Source organism: Apostichopus japonicus, chromosome 4, assembly GCF_037975245.1.
Source record: "Apostichopus japonicus isolate 1M-3 chromosome 4, ASM3797524v1, whole genome shotgun sequence".
NCBI classification, from domain to species: domain Eukaryota; kingdom Metazoa; phylum Echinodermata; class Holothuroidea; order Aspidochirotida; family Stichopodidae; genus Apostichopus; species Apostichopus japonicus.
The window spans coordinates 23,267,218-23,283,274 of record NC_092564.1 but is presented as its reverse complement, the minus strand read 5'-3'; the positions used below and the strand labels follow the sequence as shown (position 1 = coordinate 23,283,274).

Genomic DNA, 16,057 nt, shown 5'->3' with positions numbered 1-16,057 from the left:
CTATTTTAGTTTCTGAAATGTTAACTTTCCTCACTACAGTGAAGCTTGCTAACGCTAGCGTCCCTGCAGCCCCCGAAACGGTTAAAAAATTCACTTCTCCCGAAACATAGGATGAAAACTCCCCAAACTAGGACTGTGGCGATGAAAAAATTATGGAGTTTTTTGTCATATACCCAATAGACTGCCACTAAAGAATTCCTTTAACATGACATGACATGACTAATGACAAAATTTTAAGGACTTGCTCTGGTTGTCCCTTGGACAACCAGGTGCTACGTCCATCCGGGTGTCCGAACAGCAAAATTTGACTCTACTCACCATTGTCCAGCTGAACACACATTGAGCCACAGCCGTTCTCACAACATGCAAATCCTTCAATACACCCTGCGGCTGGACACGGTTCCTGGATGGCATTGTTGATACAGCCGACCCCAAAAGGACCGATGCTAATGAGGGTGATATCAATTACTGGACACTCGGGAAATGCATTTGCTGCAGAGAAAAAAAAGAGGTTGAGGCATAGTACACAATTTTTGGTTCAGCAAAGATACTCATGGCTTTTTGCCTACATCCAATAATGGTCAGGTCACAAAAAGAGAGAGAGAGCTTCATATTATATGAATGTATATTGCATGCTTTTGAATTCTATAGTTCATTGTTAATTGGATCTCTTTGGCTTTCTGGCATTCTAGGAAACTTGAAGTGAATTATGATGTGTCAGTTCACACATGTGTGGGAGGCACACCGCATCAATCAGGTCTTTACTGAAATGGTATGAACAAGACAAAGTCTGGGTTCTCAAAGCCCAGCCCTGCAGATATTTTCAGTATTTAATAACGTTTTTATTAAGTTTTGAAGAGTAAAGAAATTATTGGGTAGCACTGGTTTTGAGTCATAGTGAACATGAGGATTATAAAACCTGTAGTAAACTACCACCCTTCTAGCTTAGTTCTGGTTGTGTGTCATAGTGAACTGAGGATTATATAGCATGTAGTACACTACCACCCTTCTAGCTCAGCTCAGTTCTGGTTATGTGTCACAGTGACCTGAGGATTATATAGCATAGACACTTCACTGTACCACCCTTCTAGCTTAGTTCTGGTTATACTGTATGTGTCATAGTGACCTGGGGATTATATAGCCTGTAGTACACTACCACCCTTCTAGCTTAGTTCTGGTTATGTGTCATAGTGACCTGAGGATTATATAGCATGTAGTACACTTCACTGTACCACCCTCTTAGCTTAGTTCTGGTTATATGTGTCATAGTGACCTTGGGATTATATAGCCTGTAGTACACTACCACCCTTCTAGCTTAGTTCTGGTTATGTGTCATAGTGACCTGAGGATTATATAGCCTGTAGTACACTACCACCCTTCTAGCTTAGTTCTGGTTATGTGTCATAGTGACCTGAAGGGTTATATAGCCTGTAGTACACTACCACCCTTCTAGCTTAGTTCTGGTTATGTGTCATAGTGACCTGAGGATTATATAGCATGTAGTACACTTCACTGTACCACCCTTCTAGCTTAGTTCTGGTTATGTGTCATAGTGACCTGAAGGGTTATATAGCCTGTAGTACACTACCACCGAACCACCCTTCTAGCTTAGTTCTGGTTATGTGTCATAGTGACCTGAGGATTATATAGCCTGTAGTACACTTCACTGTACCATCCTTCTAGCTTAGTTCTGGTTATATGTGTCATTGTGACCTGGGGATTATATAGCCTGTAGTATACTACCACTCCTTCTAGCTTAGTTCTGGTTATGTGTCATAGTGACCTGAGGATTATATAGCATGTAGTACACTACCACCCTTCTAGCTTAGTTCTGGTTATGTGTCATAGTGACCTGAAGGGTTATATAGACTGTAGTACACTACCAGCCTTCTAGCTTAGTTCTGGTTATGTGTCATAGTGACCTGAGGATTATATAGCCTGTAGTACACTTCACTGTACCACCCTTCTAGCTTAGTTCTGGTTATATGAGTCATAGTGACCTGGGGATTATATAGCCTGTAGTACACTACCACCCTTCTAGCTTAGTTCTGGTTATGTGTCATAGTGACCTGAGCATTATATAGCCTGTAGTACTCTTCACTGTACCACCCTTCTAGCTTAGTTCTGGCTGTGTCATAGTGACCTGGGGATTATATAGCCTGTAGTACACTTCACTGTACCACCCTTCTAGCTTAGTTCTGGCTATATGTGTCATAGTGACCTAAGGTTTATATAGCATGTATACACTACCACCCTTCTAGCTTAGTTCTGGTTATATGTGTCATAGTGACCTGGGGATTACGCATACCTCATGATGACATACAATTAATTTGATTAAAAACGTGTGAGGTTAGCCTTGATAACTGAATGATAACTACATAGCAACTTGACACCTTCTCATGTTTGCTTGTATAAGAGGGAAAAACAAAGAATTTCTTTCGGTTAAGTTTGTCAATTTGCCATGTGTTTACTCTGGTCTGTCTTGAGCATAGAATTATGAGAGCCCTAATCATGTATACTAATAATAATATTCAATTTTTATATAGTGCTTTATACCAGCAATAGATCTCAAAGCGCTTAGCAGACGTTATATTACCCCCTGGTCAATGATAACCTGTCCCAGAGACAAACCCTCCAGACGGCTGCAGTTATAGATACTGCGCACAATGACAAGTTACCTCACAGGTACCCATGTAACCCCTGGGTGGAGAGAAGCAATTGAGATAAAGCATCTTGCCCAAAGACACAAGGTAATGAACTAGGTAGGAATCGAACCAGCAATCCTTGGATCACGAGTCCCATGCCTTAGCCAATTGGCCATCACGCTCTCCATAATACAGACAAACAATTAAAGTTGCATTAATACAACAACATTCACAGATAACCTCAGCCATAGGGTATTCAAAAAAAAAAGGGTTACTGAAGACATTGACAGGACAAAAAAGGGCTTTCACCATTACTAAGAAAATAATACAGTGTAGGTGATATTGAAGGCAAACATGGTTTATACCAAAGGAGGTCAGTGTATTGTTTTACTATTAGATGCTACAGTTAAGACAACTGTTTGAGACCTGTTCTGCCATTAATGGGTAGAGCATCTTCATTTTCAAAGTGTTTGGGATTAGTTAGTAAAGAAAGACTTGGGGCACATGTGTCTTCTTCTGAGAAAACCAATCATCATGAAAATCCTCCTATTTATAATCATGTGATATTGCCAGAATCAAATTCCACTTCTACTGAAAGTATATCTAAATAAAATAAAACTGTTAGCAAACTGCTTATCTATTAGAGAGCCTGTGTAGTAGAATGTGTAAAAGTAAGTTGGCCTGACGTTTCGATCCTAGCAGGATCTTCTTCAGAGGTTAAATGACAAGTGAGTCATTTGTCATTTAGCCTCTGAACAAGATAGGATCGAAACGAAAGTATATCTAGACATCATCAGATTCTCCAAGATGTAATTTTGATGTGGTTTTACAGGAAGGCATACATTTTTAATATTTTTACACGTTCCCCCTGTTGCCATCAGGCGACGCCTAACACAAGACTTTTACTAAAGAGGTCAGCATGTAAAATCATGGCATAAACATGAAAAGGAAAGTCCATTATAAGTTCCTATCGAATTGTCTCTCAACTCTTATCTGAGAAATGAGCAACTTTCACCAGTGGATTCCCATGATTACAGCAGGGAGTTGTTATGGTAACAACTCCCTGATTACAGGTATCCAGCTAAGAGTGTCCTCAAAGGTGACATCAAAGTCCCTAAGAAACCAAAGTGTCAAACACACAGAGTCACTGATAACTGTGTTCTTTGATGAGTGCATGGATTCAATAACCTATCGTTCAAAAAACACTTCAGTTTTATAGGGTTTCGACAAAAAGAGTTGCATCAACTAGTAAAACTATCCATCCAGAACAATTGTAACAACAAAGGATTGTTCACCATCTGAGAGAATTTACACTTGGAAGCGAAGAATAAAACTTGTAACACCTCCCCTCGAGCAGTCAGCCACCATATCAAGAATAGACAGTTGGCAAGTATATATCGGAGAACCGAACTACAGTCCACTGACCTTAAACCAAGTAATGAAAGAACGACACCTTTCAAACTATCGTATTTTATCATGTGAAAGAATTGATGCCAGGTATATGAAGTTTGATTTCCAAACTAGGGTGACCCCTCCTATTGTCTTCCTTCACCCTGCAATAGTCAGAGCAAGATATGTACATACATATCAAACAGTAGTTCTATGGTAAGTATGTGTTGACTAATGTACGTCATGGAACAAGTAGCAAGTGTATAGAGAGAATAGATGGTACATGGTTTGTAAGAATACCTGTCAGAATTATATTGTAAGTATAATAGTCAGAGCAAGATATGTTTACACATCAAACAGTAGTTCTATGGAAGTATGTGTTGACTAATGTACGTCATGGAACAATCAGCAAGTGTATAGAGGGAATAGATGGTACATGGTTTGTAAGAATACCTGTCAATATTTACACTTAGACAAGTACAGTAAGATGCACTGAGCAGACACAACAGAGCTCTGAATGCAGACCTTTTTGTGAAAAGTGTTTCAGCACTTGCTAAAATGTAACCAAATCTGTATCTTAGGTAGATTGGAAAGTATGTTTGTTATGCAGAGATAGACAAGAGAGAAGTCAAGAAGGGGGAAATGAAATAAACAAAATTCTCAAAAGTCACACTCACCCCCCCCCCCCCCTCCGCCCAGCACACCCAACAATTACTAGACATTTCCGTAAGTACTATTTAAATTTAGAGTTACAGTTTTTTGGCTCACAAACTGTAGTCCCATGCAGGGAAGGATAGTTTACAAAGTTCAGCCAGTTATGCCAATATAGCAACTGTGGATATTTTCAAACAGTTTTTAAAATTGTGTGGCTACAACATCTCAGAGACCTTGTGTTGCTGATTGGTATTCTTGGCTGAGTTATGATAAGATAAATTTATATGAAAACAGATAAGGATGTGAGCAGAGTGATAGAAAGGCAGTGTAGTAATGACTTATGAGTGATGTTCAAAATACTTCGGTTTTATTTTTTTACATCTTAGCGTCATGTTGCTATCAAGGTGCTCCAAAGGTCAAAGTTAGTTATTGGGACAATGTAGATTATAAATTAGTATGTAAGGCTGTTTCCTACCGTATACAATATGCACTGTTAGTTGCACCATTACTATGCACTATTACGATGCACTTTTACTATGCACTATTACTATGCACTATTACTAGATGCACTACTGTGACTATTTAGTTGCACTATTACTATGCACTATTACGATGCACTTTTACTATGCACTATTACTAGATGCGCTACTGTGACTATTTAGTTGCACTATTACTATGCACTATTACGATGCACTTTTACTATGCACTATTACTATGCACTATTACTAGATGCACTACTGTGACTATTTAGTTGCACTATTACTATGCACTATTACGATGCACTTTTACTATGCACTATTACTATGCACTATTACTAGATGCACTACTGTGACTATTTAGTTGCACTATTACTATGCACTATTACTATGCACTATTAGTTGCACTATTACTATGCACTACTAGTTGTGCACTATTACTATGCACTACTGTGACTATTAGTTGCACTTTTACTATGCACAGCTATGCACTGTTACAGTAGTTGGATTTTAGAAGGCAACTGTTGAAAAAGGTACATACAAACAGTATCATACAGTATGTAGTGTTCACACACAAAAATAGGAAAAGTTTTACTGAAGAAAAAACCTTTAGAACTTACGCAAGCATGTTTGTTCACATTGAGCCCGGGTGACAAAATTATTCCTGTTCCCTAGGGTCCCTCCAAAGAAAAATTCCTGACATCTGCCGGCCAAGAAGTTATATCCCCAACGAGAAAGACTGGATTGACCAGGGCCTCTGATTATCGGTAGTAAGCAAATATCTGTAAAAATTTATTTAAAAATGAAATGCTAACAAAAAAAGTACAATATAATAAGAAAGTTTAGAAATCTAAAACGACATAGGTTCACCCACCTTCAGACTTGACTAATTATGCGATGATATCAGTTTGGTTTACACAGTAGTTTTCCCTCTCAAGATTAATATGTACATGAGTAAATCATCTTTTAGAAATTAAGAAATAAGATATATAGACCCAATTCATCAATTATATTGCAACGAGTCTTCCATTTCATACTGGATAGATAAGTGTCGATGATGACAATGTCCATCTTACTTCTAATCTGATCTAGCATAATACCTTTAAGATTGAAAACCTGGGAGTTTTAATAAAATTTTACGTAGCATAATTATTTTAAAAAACCTGTGGAAAGGTAACAAATTAAACGTTAAATGAACATGTCACCCCTTATAAAGAAAAGCTGAGAAAATTTATATGAGAAATCACAAGAAAAAGGTACTGTATGATGATTGATGAAGCATATTAAGTTCAAGTTTATATGGCTACAGTGTGTGCATGGCTTCCCATGACCTACTTTTTTTTCTGCAACTGCTAGTTATCTCTAGTCAAACATTTACAAATGGTAAGCATCAGCTATGCAATTAAACATGAATCCCTTGACTTTATGGCTATGAAGTAGACTGCATGCATAACAAAAACACTTATTGCCACGCTTCCACTAAAGTAAATTTGTAAGACACAAAATAGGAAACGAAATGGGAGATTCCCTCCGAGCTAAATATAGAAATAATGCAAGTCCACCCATTTGAGAATTAAAAAGAAATTAACTTTATCAAGGTCAGTGATGAAAACAGTACAGGAGACGTGTTTTTCAAGTGGAACCAGGACTTGTAAGGAAGAAAAGAAACTAGATATAACATAAAGAAAATAACAGAACATATTTTCTGAATGAGCGCAAAATAATGAATGCTTCATTCACCTTACCTTCTTCAGCACTATCCTTATTCAGCCCCTTCCCTAACCTTCACTCCTACACCGAGAATGCAACCCCCTTCCCAGCCTCACCTTTCCCTCCTATGCCTATCCTCCATCGCCCTCCTAACCTTCCCTCCTACCCCAAGAATTCCACCTCCTTCCTGGCCTAACCTTCCCCTCCTATTCCTATCCTCCATATCCCTCCCTAACCTTGCCCTCCTATGCCTATGCCTATGCTCCCATTGTTCTCCTAAGCTCCCCCTGATGCCTATCCGCCATCCCCTTCCAAAACTTCCCCTCCTACCCCAAGTATGCCACCCCTTCCCGGCCTAACCTTCCCCTCCTATGTCTATCTTCCACACCACTCCCTAACCTTCCCCCTCCTGTGCCTATCCCCCATCCCCTCCTAACCTTCCCCTCCTAACCCAAGAATGCAACACCTTTCCCAGCATAACCTTCCCCTCCTATGCCTATCTTCCATACCCCTCCCTAACCTTCCCCTACTATGCCTATCCTCCATCCCCCATCCCAACCTACCCCAAGAATGCCACCCCCATCCCAGCCTAACATTCCCCTCCTGTGCATATTCTCTATCCCCCTTCTAACCCACCCTCCTATAACCTTCTCCTCCTACCCCAAGAATGACAACCCCCTTCCCGGCCTAACCTTCCCCTCCTACTGTATGCCTATCCTCCATATCCCTCCCTAAGACCCTCACGTTCCCCTCCAATGCCTATCCTCCACCAACCCCCTCCCTAACTTTCCTCTACTATGCATAACCTCCACCCCCTCCCTAACCTTCCCTTACTACCCCTATGATGTCACCAGTGTTGCAGCCTATTGATTCAATACAGTAGCTGAATCCTCATTCTTACCCCTGATAGAGATAACACAATTGATTGAAGTAACTTGTTGTACAACTTATTCTTTGCCACTCTAACATTTTTTCTGTTGGTTATAAATGAAACTTTCTGGAGAGAAATTGACAGTTTACACTTACAGTATTATAGCTTTACATACTTTATCCAAGAAAACATGTATAAACTTTCCCCTGCAAAAAGATGCAAAATCACAAAGACAATGCCCCACTCTTTATAAAGTGCTGTTTTTTTATTGGTCAAGGTTTGTCACCATTTAGGAGTTTTAAGAGTTTTGTGTACATAATACATTTATATCATTTTCTTCTCTTCTCTCATCAAAATTATCTGGGCTGTGAGAAATGAAAAAAAAAAGAACCTGACTTTATCTTTCTTTACCAAATAACAGTTCACACTGTGTAGTGTAGCATCTCCAACTTTTTTCTATTCCACACGCTGCATTGAAGGTCCCCAGATATTAGCATGCTTAAATGGCTAGAAAAAGCCTCAGAGTTTCCAAAAGGGCCTGCTTCAGTTTAATTACCCTCAAGATATTCCTAAATATTGAGAAGGGTATTAGAGAGTTTATATCAACAGTAAAAATCAATGTTACTGTGAGGACTATTAAAGAGGCGCATGGGAAAACAGAACTCACCTCCACAATTCTCAACGCAATCTCTTTCATTGGCAAAGCTGTTGCTGTTACCGCTGCATCCAGTAAATGAAAATGCCTGACAACGTCCAGTGAAATCGTTGAACCCCCATCTTGGAACTGCTGCATTGCAAGTCCCTACATTTATAGGCTGTTGGCATCGATCTAAAGAGTGATTGAACAGGAAAATCTTTGGTAAACGATACTGCACCAGAATTTAGAATCACTTTTTTTACAGTTTAAATAGTGTTCCTAGCCAACTTGAGAGCTAAACGAGTTACACCAGACAGATCCGGTCAATTGTCTGTGCTTGCATTTTTGGTGGCTGGTGTCAAAGCATTTTTTTGCCAAACTATAGCTGCTCAGAGAAGAACAAGGCACAAAGAGAGGGGAACTACTCTTTTTCAAGTGGATGTATATATACCAAATAATTTCTCAATGTGATCTACACAAAAGTGTAATATTGACCTCAACATTTGAATAGATATTTAATCAAGCAACGTAAAGTCATTCCACTCAAAATCTCAGCATATACTGTCTCTTAGACAAATGAAGTTGTTTCGAAACCAATAACACAACCAAACCCAATCTCATTTCCAATCGATTTCAAAAATTTCACCTTACTGCCACACGCAGGCGCATAGCCAAGGGGGGGGGGGCAAAGGGGGCAGCCGCCCCCCCTTGAGCATATTTTTTTTTTAAATTTTAAATGTTTTTATGATATCGCTAGTATTTTCAAAGGAGAAAATGCTAAGATGCAACTTACAAGTCCTGGGAAGTGCCATTTCCAGCGATCTGGGAGGCATTTTCAGCAAACATTTTCTTGTACGCTTCGCGCCAACCATGGTGGCGCTACGCTTAGATAGTTTGCAATGCCAAATCTACAGTTTCGCCCCTCCCTTGGCAAATTCCTGGCTACAAGGCCAGAATATCAGCAGGAACCAATGCCCTGGTTCCTGGTGATTATAGCTTTGTACCAGGAACCTATTAATGTATGTGGGGATGGCAGTCTACAGTACAAACCTTTACTTTTTAAAAATGCACCTGTATAAACTGTACAGTGGCTTACTGCAGTACCTTCTGTGTGTATTACATGCGTGATACATGTGCTTAGATTTCTTCACAAGTTCATATTACAAGTAAATTGAAACAATATTAAAACATGGATCAAGTTATGTTCAACTGAAGTATAACTACTCCTGTTTATTGTTTTCCCACAAACTGTGAATCTATAGCATCCAAGCATAGGCAATGTTGTGAAGCCATTTTAAATTTGAAAAGTTCATACAGGTCAAGGCCTACTGTGTGGTAGGTGGATATAGATTCAAGAGCAAACAAAAACTTGTCTAAAAAAATTTGGCATGCCTCAGTGCCAACCAGAATTTTTGTGTTAGCTGGAAATTCAGCTTATATGCAGATATTAATGATGAACTTTTTGAACTTGTTGTTAGCAAAATTCCCTTTGAACCTAGGTAGGAAGTGGGTTTTCTAAACACCCCTGAATTACACAAACCATTTCACAGCAAATCGATTGTCGCTGATAGTTTGAAATATTTCACTTTGAGACTTTAATAAAGTAGTCTGCTAATATGGCATTACTGTAGGCTTTTCCTTGTTTTATTTCTGTAAATTTACTTTTAATATATTAGAGAGGAAATACCAGAGGTGTGTCTATATTCTTAACAACGTGAACTAAACGACTGACTAAACAATGTGCTTCTAACCTAGCCTAGCTGTGGAAGTGTTTCGAGTTTTTGATGTTTCAAGAAAAATGGATTATCAGAGGTTGACTTTGAAGGATAAAGATCCATTTTAACCGAGATAGATAGTTCCCTGGTTTACTCAAAATATTGCCAAATATTTTAGACATTTGCTAACCAGCAGAGCCCAGCAGCTTTTACAAATTGCATCCTCTAAATATATAATTCTAATCCAGCTCTAATTTTGTATCGTCCTACTGGTTTATCATTGAAATTTCAGGAAATGCTACAGGTCATAGCATTTTCTTTCTGTTTCATAGTATGGATATGTTTATTTATTCCTGATTTGCAAAGGTGTCAGAAACCTTAGTATGTTTTAAGTAACACCCCTTGGTGGAATCATTCTGGCTTTCAGCGACTGAAAGTTAAATTAGGCCTAACTGTTAATGATGTTATGGCCAAACTGACATTAGGATGCACTTGCTAACGTCAGAATAGCCTACATGTACAAAGAGAAATGAACATCTGCTGTAAACAAATTATTCATTGGTTAATTCCCTAGGCTGCATACATTTTATGACTGAAAATGTTTGACATACATAGCCTAACTTAGTATTAACTGTAGGCCTAACTGGTGTAAGGTCTATGTCATTGCTAGCATCAGTCTTGTCTAACTGGAAGTTGTAACTTCTTCACCAATACCATAATGTAGCTCACAATTGTAAACTAACGTAATGCACAGTTGCCATAAAAGGAGAATGTACAATTGTCGAGAGTAGGCTCAGGCGCTAGGTCTATGCCATAGCCGGAGTCAAACAGCGTCAATTGCCTACCGTACATTATTATATACATATTGTACATTACACCGATACCATAATTTAGGCTACACTGATTACTGTTCCGTTGAGCAACATTGTTTCGTATGCTAGTCTAGGCCTGAGAGATGAAGCAGGTTGTTCGTTCGAATTTACCGGTGCACGTAACATCTAGATTGGCATAGATAATTACATACATAGAAATACACTGTGGCCGATTACATACAATACTTGATCAACCGACGGTTAAATAGTTCAGAAAAAGTGGAAGCTCTATGTTCTCCATAACTACTTTACTGCGTACTTGATAACAATCATCGCATTGTGCTCTCCAAGTGATCGCAATATCTTTGCGACTAGTTAGTCCTCCTATAACCAAAGATAATACACCTTTGGTATTTGCCATAACTTTGCTCAAGCAGCAAGCGTATGGCGGGCCATTCAGTCTCAAATCGTGGGGAATCGACTTATATCGAAATAAATCGACATATACCAATTTCCTTCGACTTACACCAGTTTCCAGCAGCTTAAATTGACTTCTATCGATTTAAATCGACATATCATCGATTTAAACTGGTATATGTCGATTTAAATTGACATATACCAATATATTTTACATATCATCGATATTGGTATATGTCGATTTAAATCGGTATATGTCGATTTATACTGGTACCGTTTATGTCGAATTAAATTGGTATATGTCGATTTAAAATGACATAAACCGATTTATATTGACATATCATCGATTTAAACTGGTATATGTCGATTTAAATTGACATATACCTATCTATTTTACTTATCATCTATTTAAATTGGTATATGTCGATTTAAATCGGTAGAAGTCAATGCTAGAAACTGCATGGTATAAGTCGAAGGAAATTGGTATCATGTCGATTTAAATCGGTATATGTCGATTCCCCACGATTTGAGACTGATGGCTCGCCATACAAGCGACCAGGTCTCATGTTCATACCTATAGTATGACAAGGCTTGACGTTTTTCTTTTCATACCCAAATCAAAGATATTAGATTATATACATTTCCCATTTATTTTTAAGGTAATTAATTCACAGTATTAACATGTTTGATTGAAATTAGATATAAATGAAATAACAGAAAAGAAATCAACCATATATCCAGTTCCAACTACACGTATCTGACGGTAGTAGAAATTAAAGATATCTTTGATAAGAATAACGTATAGCCTACGTTACATATTTCTTTTACTACACATATAAATTTTGATATTTTAAATTCATTTGAAGATATCTTTAATTTAAATTAGAGATGTACTATTTAGATCCTGATCACTACAGAATGTGATACATGTTCCTTCCAGGTAGACAATGCACAAAATGAACATGTTTCATTGCGTTGAATTCGAACACTTACTTGTACATGATGTTCGGCATAAGGACTGACTTCTAAAATTGTTTGGGTTGCCGTTACAACCGCTGTACAGGAAAGGTCGACATGAATCCAACGTTGCGTCATAACCCCATCTTATCGTCCTACTACCGCAAGTCCCGACTTCTATCGGCGCTCTACATCTCAATGGAACTGTGTGGTGGAAAATGGGGTAAATACTTAATTTTACATGGAAAGCACATTCGAGTTGGCCTATACTTTTAACCGGGACATGCTTTTACAACGTTGGGTGTTGAAAAAGTTACTACCCTAAGTGCCGAACAGGAGACTGGTGTAGAATTCTACATCAAGTAGACACAAACACATTTTAGCAAACATAAACGTTATCATAACATTTTAAAAGAGCCTCTAAAATATGCTTAATTATAACGTTAAATGTGGTGTTATAAAAACGTAGACATAACATTTTTTGAGATATTAATCTTATATTAATGTGTATTAATGTTTTAACGGAAAAATGTTTTGAAATAATAGCCTGAAAACGTTTTCGTGACATATTTATTACACCACAAATAACGTTATCAAAACAAAAGACGAAACGTGTTAATAACGTTTTAAAAACGTGTTTTTGTTTGCTGGTCTATAAGCCTGTGGGTTACAGTAGGGTAAAGGGTTTATATGGTAGTAGCGTTCGTGTGAGCCTCATGCAACGCATCTTCGGTATCACATGCTGGTCCCAGTGGGGTACAGTGGGGATATGGTTTAGGTAGTATTTTGTAGTGTGTGAATCTGATTCAACGCTTCTTCGGTATCATAAATGCTGGGCCCAGTGCAGGGTATAGGAATTAGGGTATAGAAGCTAGTGTGAGCCTGATGCAACGCTTCTTCGGTATCATATATGCTGGTCCCAGTGGGGTATATAGTTTTGGGTAGTATTTAGTAGCGTGTGAACCTGATTCATCGCTTCTACGGTATCATATATGCTGGCGGGTCCCAGTGGGGTATAAGGTTTACGGTAGTAGCGTGTGAGCCTGATTCAACGCTTATTCTGTATCATAAATGCTGGGAGAGATGAATCCACTCGGCTTTCTTGTGGGAGGGGAACTTCTGGGGTGGTTCCGCTAAGGTAGTATCGTAGCCTACCGTATACTGGTGCTCGATATTGATATCGTAAACTTATTTTATGCATATCAGCTAGAGGTTACATTGTTTGGGTACTGGGGCGCACAGGGTGTCGATCAGGAGCCTATTATGGTTCCGTTTATCTTGATCCTCCTTTAAGGCGTTAGGCTTACAATCAATAGCCTATAGTCCATCGTCATATAATCGTGCTTAAATAAGACTACATCTTTATCCCAAATTTCATCGGACCCAGTGCACCGGGAGCATGGGCGGGATTACGGGGGGGGGGCAAGAGGGGGAATTTGCCCCCCCCCCCCCACTTTTTCCCAGACCTTAATTCACTTTTTTGTCGTTTATGCAGAAAAATGTGCACAACCCTATTTTAAAATCGAAATTATTCCCCCACAACAGCTCTATCCTATTTGTTTCGAATCTATGTCGAATTTGTGTTTAACATCGTAACATGTAGCATGCAGAATAACTGGAGCTTGAGCTAGCACATGGTTCGCAGCACAGGTTACGAATCTGGCACACCAGCGATTTAATTCTGCATGTGATGAATCCGCGGCATGTGCTACAGTGCTAGCTTCAGGAATTGATTTTCAACGTTGCTGCTCTACTGAATGCTTTGAATAACTAAATCCAGAGAAATTAATAATTTCATTTTCCAAATCTCAGCCAGTACTATGAAATGACCCGTAAATATTGCTCCATGTTGCACCTTGTCGCATTGTTAAATCCAAAAAGTCACCCCGCCTCGACTTCAGTGGCGACGGAACCGGTGGACTTGAGGGGCTTATCCCCCATGAAAAAAGTGAGGGGGGGGGGGGGTAAAGGTATGTTCAGCCCCCAATATTTGCCAAGTGCTCCAAGAAGTTGGGACCGCGGGGAGAATTTCGAAGTGGGTGCTGAACATATTCTTGATCGGTCCAATGCACAATATACTAATTATTTAAGGGGGAAAGAACTGTATAGATGCGATTTATTGTTACCAGAGGTGTCATTTTTGCTGATCTAGGATTTCCTTTTTGCTTAAACTTTACGCGCCGCGCCAACAGATGGTGGTGCACGGCCTAAATAGTGACGTATAAACTTCAGTTGTACATCACCATATAAGTTCTTATATCCGTCCTCCCTAAATTTACACACGTTCATTAATTGCTTAGATGCAATTTAAAGCCTATATGGGTGTTAATTTTACCGATCTAAGGGTACCTTTCATCGAAAATTTCGACGCTTTGCCAACCGATGATGGCGCTCCGCTTAGATAGTGACGTATAACAAAGTTGTACATCACCATCTGACCATATGTTCTAGTATCAATCCTCTTCAAATTTTTAAACGATAATTAACTATCTAGATACAATTGCAGACATGAGATCCATATTTCAAAGATGGGTACATGCAGCTTAGAGCACTCGGGAAGTGCTGTTTCCGGCCATCTGTAGGGTTTGTAAAGCCAAAAAATTTATTGTTCGCTCCGCGCCAACCGATGGTGGCGCTCCGCTTAGATAGTCTTGCTGGCAGGTTTGCCCCCCCCCCCCCCATGCACTTTTACAACTCAAATCCCCCCCCTGACCGGGAGTGTTGAGGAGCCTTGACCCAACCCTTCTCTTTTCTCGTAAAGCCTATCACCATGTATATCAGTGACAGGCTTACGAACCGTAACACAGATACATGCATGGTTCTTTGCTCAAATTACTAAAATCTGCGTAGGCCTAATTTTTCTATTATTATAGTCGGGACCGGTATATGCTCTATATATATATATACCGGTATTGCGAGGTTATATATGAGTCGGAAACAACATTTTACCCAGACTGTGAAGTTTGTATACAAATCCAATGGCTATCCAACTTGTACTCCTTTTCTTCAAAATGCAACTCACAAAGACCGTTTCTTCAGTACCCAGTTCCTCAAATGCAACACAAACATCAATGGAAAAGCATAGGACTTTTATAGCCGGAAATGACAGATTTACAGTCAATTGCAAATATTCAAGGACAGATATAGTACTGAATGTCATCTAAGGGTGCTGATCTTTCGTTTATATCATGTTCAAAGAACATATAACTGAGTTAATTGCCGGGTATTAGAATTTCTAAAACAATGTTTCAAAGTTAACATTTGGGCAAGCATTGAGGAGTCTTAAAGGAGCATTCAAGAGTTTGAGCATATTTTAAGAGTGAATATCTTTAAAAAACTTAAAAGAATATTCTGGTGGCTAAAGTTTGATTGCTGAACAAAACTGCTGAAAAATGTTCTGAATCTAACTGTGATAACCACATCCTCATAGCATTTTTGTATTGTAAAGATATGAATTTTTAATATTTAGTGATATTTTGTAAATGCATCTGGCAACAGCAAAATGGATGATGTCATCATCGCACTTCAGCTGAAAATGTCTTTGTTTTTCTTTATTATAATATGTCAATCATTTTCACATTGTCTGTCACCAGAATACCCTTTTAATAACTATAGAAATATAAGTAGCTGTCCTTTAAACACCAATATACGGGACAAATACGCTATGTCGATGAAGCTATATATAGTTACTTAAATCACTCAGACTAAAATGTCTCTTCTTACTATAATTGGATGCGCATAACCTGAATCCAGTTTTGATTATATTAACATAAC

General features: G+C 38.7%; 1 protein-coding gene across 6 annotated transcripts in view; it reads right to left on the bottom strand.

Moving 5' to 3' along the window:
- LOC139966844 (uncharacterized) overlaps positions 1 to 16,057 on the bottom strand; it is an 84,409-nt gene that overhangs the window by 67,378 nt on the left and 974 nt on the right. For 3 of the 6 annotated variants that reach the window (XM_071970259.1, XM_071970254.1, XM_071970258.1), the window contains exons 2-5: positions 12,320 to 12,487; positions 8,413 to 8,574; positions 5,785 to 5,946; positions 319 to 492 (exon numbers count right to left, since the gene is read on the bottom strand). In XM_071970259.1, the coding sequence (XP_071826360.1) occupies positions 319 to 492; positions 5,785 to 5,946; positions 8,413 to 8,574; positions 12,320 to 12,487 (666 nt within the window). Of the gene's footprint in view, positions 1 to 318; positions 493 to 5,784; positions 5,947 to 8,412; positions 8,575 to 9,175; positions 9,231 to 10,942; positions 10,965 to 11,080; positions 11,139 to 12,319; positions 12,488 to 16,057 lie in introns of those variants that run through there. The other 3 variants (XM_071970256.1, XM_071970257.1, XM_071970255.1) reach the window with 3 other exon arrangements.